Source organism: Cyprinodon variegatus, unplaced genomic scaffold, assembly GCF_000732505.1.
Source record: "Cyprinodon variegatus isolate N-32 unplaced genomic scaffold, C_variegatus-1.0 Scaffold105, whole genome shotgun sequence".
In the NCBI taxonomy this organism is placed as follows: domain Eukaryota; kingdom Metazoa; phylum Chordata; class Actinopteri; order Cyprinodontiformes; family Cyprinodontidae; genus Cyprinodon; species Cyprinodon variegatus.
In genome coordinates, this window is record NW_015150558.1 from 1,108,199 (window position 1) to 1,115,924 (window position 7,726).

A 7,726-nucleotide genomic window follows, 5' to 3' on the forward strand; every position below is an offset into this window, starting at 1 on the left:
AAAAAATATATATATATTTTTTTTTTATCTCTAACCTGGCCCTAATACTCCATCATAATCGGTCAAGAATAGAATAGTTTTACAATAAATAACAGTCCTGAGTTTTTTTTATGGAGAGAAATGAGCTTCTCATACTATTTAAATCAAATATGTTTCAGAAAATAACATTTCGAAGAAAAAATATTTTTAAATAAGGGACTTTGGAAATGTTCTTAAACAAAGAAAAAGATTTATAGAATAATGTATAATTTTCATATAAAAGTTCAACTAGATATAGATTTTCCTTTTTGGACCTGGATCATCCTCTTCTGGTTGCATCAGCCATCTTCCATTTTTAGGTATGTTGGAGCTGCAACCAGGAAAGGGCAGCTTATTAAAAATAACAGCTCTATCAAGTGGAAGGAGACAATGGGTCTGAGTGAAAGAATGACATCACTGTGGGGAGTCTTCTCATGCATTAAGATGAGCTGGAGCGCAGCTTCAGTTACTGCTGCACCCTTGATCTGGTATTTTTTCCTTCCACTAAACTTTCTATGAATATAAAGCTTTGTGTCCTTCTGTGTTCACAGGGGGAATCAAAGGTTTTACCAGAAGAACCTGAAGCTGAGTGCTGCTGACATGTACCGCTGGAAACTTTCATCCCAGGAGCCCTGCAGCATGACCTGCTCTATAGGTAAATCCCTCTGGATCAGCAATCTACCCAACAGATTCATTTAGAACCAGACACCTTCCTCATGGGTAATGCTTTAATGCATGAAAATATTTTTCTCCTAATCCTAATCCAGGCGTGTCCAAGTCCTTTGTCACGTGTGTTCGCTACGATGGGGTGGAGGTCCATGATATGTACTGTGATGCTCTGACCAAACCGGAACCGGTCCATGACTTCTGCATTGGTAGAGAGTGTCAGCCGAGGTAGAGTCCTGCTGTTATATCCGCTCTCTGCCTGTTTGCATCAGTTTTTATGTGAAGGCGATGTTCCAGGTGGGAGGCGAGCAGCTGGAGCGAGTGCTCCCGGACCTGCGGGGAGGGATTCCAGTTCCGTCAGGTGCGCTGCTGGAAGATGCTCTCTCCAGGCCTGGACAGCTCGGTCTACAGCGACCTCTGCACCATGGCTGACCTGGAGAGGCCGTTGGAAAGGCGAGCCTGTAAGAGCCCCACCTGTGGCCCCCAGTGGGAGGTAGCAGAGTGGACTGAGGTAGGACGCCCCCCCAATCAGGTGTAGAAATCACTGTTGCAGATTGAAAATGCCTGGTTTTGTTTCCTGGACTCAGGACCAAAGTCTTCTTGAACGTTATTTTCTTGTATTTTTAAGTTATTTTTCGTCTTTATTAGCCTTTTAAATCCCTAGTTAAAGGCTACACGTTGCGTGTCATGTTCCATACAGTGCCCTGCTAAATGTGGACGTAAGGCTCAGGTGACCCGAGACGTCCGCTGCTCCGATGAGACCAGACCATGTGACCCCATGACCCAACCACCAAACGTAAAGAATTGCACCGGACCGCCCTGCGAACGCCACTGGACTGTGTCAGAGTGGGGCCCGGTGAGTCTTCCCAGCTTTCTTCTCATCTTTCTGCTCCTCTTTCCTCATCTGGAATCTGCGGAACCGTCTGACTCCTCAGATCTTTCTTCTGCTCAGTTTCCTGTCTGGCTGCTCAAACTGTAGAGATCCAACTGTTTTTTGGGAGCTTCACCAACACCTAGGGTATAGAGGGTCAGAGATCCTTAGAGATGAAGACTCCGTCAATGCTGGGAGCTCTTGGAAAGACTCTACTAGCATGAAGTCCATCCTCTTCTTCCATTTTCTTCCTTCTTGAACGTTCTGTTGTGACATTTCTTAGATCTGGTGTTCATGAGTCATCCAGTGAATCGTTCTTTGTGTCTGTGGCAGTGTTCTGGCTCCTGTGGCCATGGCAGGACGGTCCGCCACGTCTACTGTAAGACCCCAGAGGGCCGTGTGGTTCCTGAGAACCAGTGCCCCCCAGAGAACAAGCCTCTGGCCATCCATCCCTGTGGAGAGAGGGACTGTGCTCCACACTGGCTGAGCCAAGACTGGGAGCGGGTGAGTCCACCACACCAGAACATGAAATCCTCATCTCCTAGAAAACAGTTGAATTCCCTGTGAAGAGCCAGGAGAGTCCCTCTGCTTCTCTATCTGCAGTGCAACACCACATGTGGCCGTGGCGTGAAGCGGAGGATCGTCCTGTGCGCCGGCATCAGCGCAGGAAAGTTCGTCACCTTTGACGAAGAGGCATGTGGAGCCAACGAGAAGCCTGAAGAGGAAGCCACGTGCTTCGAAAGGCCGTGCTTCAAATGGTACACCACCCCCTGGTCTGAGGTACTTCTACTACCACCTCCTTCACTGCATCTGTTTGCAATTTGCAGGCTCCAAATGCTGGCTGGCTGGCATCAGTTTGAACTCTGATATGTCAAAGAGTTGATTTACAGACCTCTAGAAGAACCTTGATGTGTGTCACACTCGGTAGTTTTGATCCACTTTTCCTTGTTCTGTTTCTGTTTGCTTGCTCAGTGCACAAAGACATGCGGCGTGGGAGTGAGGATGAGGGACGTGAAGTGTTACCAGGGCAGGGAGCTGGTCCGAGGCTGCGACCCGCTCACCAAGCCGGTGGCCAAGCAGACATGCACCCTGCAGGCCTGCCCCACTGAGCCCCCAGGTGAGGAAGAGGAAGAGCTGAAAGAGTGAAGGTTTTTAAATAGGAGCTGTGTGATTGGTTGATTCTAAGAAATATTCGGTTTATTAAACCTATTTTTAACCAGGAAATTCGTCATTGAGATTAACAATCTGTTTTTCAAGGGATATCTGAGAAAAAATCTAATAGAAAAAGTAAGTTAGAAAAAAATTACAAAATATCACATCTAAAACTTTACATATAAACAGTTGTGGAAAGTAACAAAGTACATTCAATTGATTACTGTGATTTTTGGAGTTTCTTTGAGTATCCTTACTTGAGTCACTTTTTTTGCAGCTTCCATTTCCAGGAAGCTACTGGTTCCTTGGTCTTTTTTGTTCAGTTTAGCTTTTTAATCCATTTTGTTTGTCTTGAAATGTAGTTCCATCATGGCAGATAGCAGCCCTTAGGACTGAATCTGGATGCCACTGATTTAATGACGTTCCACAAATGAGAGAAACTCAAAGCAGATATTATTAGTAGTAGAAGTTCTTAAAGGTGGTGTAGACTCTATAGAAGGCGGTTCTATGCATCAGAATGCTCTGTCTTGTAGGAGCTTAGTAGGCAAAAGCAAAAAGAATGAAATTAGTTTATTTCTCCAAGGTATCCTGGTGTTAAAGGCAGCATGAGTCCATCCTTTGTCCAGCTTGTTTAACTGAGATGTTTAGCTACCATTTAAAGACATACTGTCAGACTATATGCCACTTTGTTTCAATTTAGCGGACGCTAACTGAGATCTAGCTCTCGTCTGGGTGCTGTTAGCGGCACTTTTAACGTCGTAGGGAAATCGTATTTAAATGTCAAATCATTCTGGCTTAAACATGTATATAAATATACTCTTTATTAGACCATATTGTCCCAAAAGTTAGAACATTTATATATTTTTTTAAAAATCCTGTCTTAAAATCTGTGGGGCAGGGGTTTCCGTTATCTTATGCAGGCCAGTTAGTTCTAAACACCTAAATTCGGCCAATCATATATCAACGGTCATCTGTCAATCAAATGTTTTCGGTCATAGCATCTTGATTCATAAGTCGCAGCTAATATACGCAACGGTTGAAATCAGAATCCTTTCCTTTCCCATTGAGTTGCGTCCCAGTGTTCACGGGGATGGACGTCTGTGTCTTCGGCAGGCGTAGAGCTAACAGAACTGGCAGCGTTGCGAGGCAAGGGCTCAAACATGTACGGCTGGAAGCCTTCTACACCAAACCAAGCTTCTGCCGCCCTGGCGTCCTCTTCCACAACATCTTCGTCCCCGCTTTCCTCCTCTAAATAAAAAATGGATGACGGAGGAGACTCATCCACGACCTCCGACACTAAACTCTCCTCCTCTTGCATGTTTCCGCTGTCCATAGCGTTCCTTGACAGCGTCGTTTCTAAGTCACCAATTTAGTGCTACTTGGTCCCAATGGAATTTCCCATTGGGACCTGCTAGCACTAAGATGCTAACTGGTTAGCAAGATGCTTCCGACAAACCGGCCACAACCAAATCTGCTTGCGAACCTTCCTCCACAACAATCCCGCCCCCTTGATAATCGACCAATCACATTCACTTTATTCACTCTTGTAAAGTCGGGCACCACTCGTGAGAATTCAGAAATCCAACGGTTGGAACAGCCGCTTCCCTACGACTTTAACAGGTGGTTCTGGAGCTGGTTGCTCTCAGAGGAACGTTAAAAATTGACTCTGTGAAGCTCACTAACTCACTAAAGCCTTCTCCGTCTACAGTGCTAATAATCTATTCTGTTTCTATTCTGTTTCAAATGTTCAGCCTAATGCCCTCCACTTCTATATCATCTTCTCCATCTGAGCTCAGCATAAAAGTTCTGCTTCTCCTCCATGGAGCACAGCTAAATGGGAGCTATTAAATTTATCCAGTGTTTATATTTATAAACAGGACCACACAAGGTTAATTCTGCATCCTCTTCGCCATCGAACAGTGGAAATAATTAATCCATTTATGAATTCCTTACATCGGTAAGGACACTTATGCCACAACAGAAGTGCATTTGGTTGTCGTAATAAGTGCTGTCCGAATAGTCCTGGTAGAAAGCACAAAGATCAGGAAGCAGGAGGCTTCCTAGCACCATTGTAGTTAGCATGGGGATGTCCCTAGCAACTGTTGGGAGCTTTATGGTTTCCCACAAACCTTTGCTTGACAGGAGGCCAACCTCAGAGAGTTTAACAAATGCACATTATTTTATGACATCTACTCTGTGTGACACATGCGATTGTGTGGTGGAGAGCTGTTTTCTCTTGCTGTTTTTTCAGAAGGCTGTAGTCCCAGTTTGACAAGCATCATCAACGTGTGTGTCCATCATGTAAAGACATCTGTTAGGCTGAAGGCTGTCTGAATTCAGCACGGCAGCCTTGAGCCGCTTTCCTATCCGTGAAAGAGTTGTAACTACATGCCGTATCTTTGTGCCACTGACCTAAACACGCAGTTACCGTTCTGAGCAACTAGTGAGACTGATGTGCTGAGTTTACACTCTGCCCCGTTCGCTCAGTACGTTTCTGCTGCATGCTCAACTCTAACAAACACGATCACAGAGATGAAGCTGATTGAACGAGCAGGGATCGGGCCGAGCGAGCACGGAGACCAACACAAAGTAAAGGAGTGAAGTAGGAGCATAGGTGGCAAAGCAGACTTGGTCAGAGTGGGGAGTGCGGCAGACTGATCTTGAGCAAGGTGGGAGTATAAAAGCTGTCCATCAGTCTCACTGCGAACTCAGACTCTTACTGTGGCACAAAAACTAAGCCATATAACTGTTGACCCCATGAAAGGTGAAAGAGTAGGAGCTACAAGTTGGAGCTTCTGCTCTGGCTTTACTTGTCTTGCAAACACCTGTGAGGCTACACTGATGCAACGTTCAGACCGCACGCTGAAGAAGCAGCAGAAGCAGCTAGTTTACATGCAAAGTCAATAGTTGACGTGCATCAAGGTGCAGCGAAAGGTTCTGCTGCACGAAATGTGCTGCAGAGCCTCACGAACTTCTGAGCATCTGACGCGCTTCAGAAGCAGCAGCTGCTGGAGTTGGAAAAATGTAACTTTTGGGACGGCAGGTCGTCAAACTGGGTTCGGGGTGAGACGACGGTAGTGCTGGAAGCGACCCTCGTCGGCTCTGAGTTCCTGAAGTAGATGGTGAAACTCTCCACAAACCGAACGGCTTTGAATTATCTTGTGAATCCAGATAGGTAGAAGACGCGCCCGACAAAGGTGTTCTCTAGCTTCATTCATTAAAATAAGCCCAGCGAGTCTCTCGATTTCATCCACCATTGTTACTGGCAAAGAAAGGATAGGGTAGCTCCGCCCAACGCGCATCAGACCCACTGGTTTACCGCGCAGCCAGAGCAGCAAAGATGCTTCAGCCGCACGTCAGAACTAAACTTTTACAAGCATAAAAAAATGAAGCTGTTTTTGCTGCTTCTGCTGCGTGCGGTCTGTACGTAGCGTTACAGGACAGCGGTGCCCTCTAGTGGACAACATTGCAAGTGAAAGAAATTCCATCCAAGCCGATGTTTTCTGTCAATCAGACGGAACAAATTTTTATCTAATGAACCCTAAATTGACAATCATTAATCAATGGTTTGTTTACGTCCCTAATCCAGATGAGAGCTGCCAGGACCGACCCTCCACCAACTGCCTGCTGGCTCTGAAGGTCAACCTCTGCAGCCACTGGTACTACAGCAAGGCCTGCTGCCACTCCTGCCGAGCCGTTCGACCGTAGGCGTCCGGGACACCCCACTGCAGCATCCAGCTCTCAGCATCACCATGAGGAACCACATGGCGCTTCCTGACCTGAGAGGGGCGCTGTAATCTTTATGCATACCGTGCACATTCTCCCTTCCTTCAAGCCCGCTCTGATTAAACCTTTATCCGGCTTTCCAGTTAAAATCATTGTTGATTATTTTGTACCCTTTTGTACGGAAGCCCACAGGGGTCGTCTCCCTTTGATACTTTTTCATTGTAGATTTCTCGAGAAAACAAGTGAATTTTATCATTATCTAAAGATAACGAAAGCCATTTTCTCGTGATTACGAGATGAATGGTTTGTGTTAAAACTGATTACATCCTTCAATACCACAACAGTAGGAGAGGATTTATAAGTCATGGCGGCCTATGTGTAATTCTGTAAATAATCCCGTGTTTAAGTTTTAGGTAACGAGACGATGTTGCTGGTTTGATGATTTGCTTCCACTTCTGATTCATAAAGCTGTATAAATATTTTTGCCATTTACGGGCGGATTCTCCAGCTGTGTAAGAATTTTCCGATCGGGCCAACTTTCAGCCTGATGGTGCGTAGTGTAGTGTACGGGGGTAACAAGGGCCGATCTGCCTCTCACGACCACCTCCCCATCAGGAGTCGTAAGGTCGGGAGAAAACCAAACATGTTTGAAATTCAGTCGGCCATCTTAAGGTGGTCGTGGGCAAATCGCTCAGTGGGCAAACAAGGATTCTTCTTCTTCTTCTCAAAAGGAAAACCCAGCAGCATGGCGGGGGTGCAAGTGAAATGAAGTTCTTTCTGAAAAACTGACAGACCGTAGTAGCCACGTTAGCTCAGCCATGTCTTTGTCCAAATACGTCGTCTCCTTTTCTTTTTAGGGCTTTCAGCACTAAATTGCCCAAATATCCAAGGCAGCGCGTTTCACTCTAGTGAGCTTCATGTTCCTCTTCTAATGGTTTAGCTTCCAGATAGACGAGTCCAAGTAGCGCTGACTGCATCAGAGCGTCGGGTCGCACAGTGTGAGAAGATACATAGTGAGCTGTGAACTTTAAAGTCTTGCAGTTTCGTCGTACTGTGTGAGCTGTAGCTTTGTGCAACAACTGAAAATATCGTACAGTGTATGCTCGGCTTAAGCAATTAGAAATTAGCCTCCGACGCCTTAGTGCCCGTGTTCTGCAGGGATTAAATTATTCCAGCCCCAGGCCGGATTTCTTAGCCTGGATGCCATTCCGAACTTAGAACTTAAGTTCGGTCTAGCATTGCTCAATATTAGCGCGAGTATGCTAGCACAATATCTGGCGGGCCAATCAAATT

General features: G+C 45.8%; 1 protein-coding gene across 1 annotated transcript in view; it reads left to right on the plus strand.

Annotated features, from left to right (window-relative positions):
* The window catches only part of adamtsl2 (ADAMTS like 2), a 56,154-nt gene extending 48,813 nt beyond the window's left edge, over window positions 1–7,341 (plus strand). Inside the window, exons 9-16 of the mRNA XM_015374553.1 lie at window positions 570–673; window positions 786–912; window positions 982–1,195; window positions 1,385–1,540; window positions 1,889–2,059; window positions 2,159–2,335; window positions 2,528–2,672; window positions 6,297–7,341. Of these exons, the coding sequence (XP_015230039.1) occupies window positions 570–673; window positions 786–912; window positions 982–1,195; window positions 1,385–1,540; window positions 1,889–2,059; window positions 2,159–2,335; window positions 2,528–2,672; window positions 6,297–6,415 (1,213 nt within the window). The 3' untranslated portion in view covers window positions 6,416–7,341. The remainder of the gene's footprint in view (window positions 1–569; window positions 674–785; window positions 913–981; window positions 1,196–1,384; window positions 1,541–1,888; window positions 2,060–2,158; window positions 2,336–2,527; window positions 2,673–6,296) is intronic.
* Window positions 7,342–7,726: the final 385 nt, after the last annotated feature.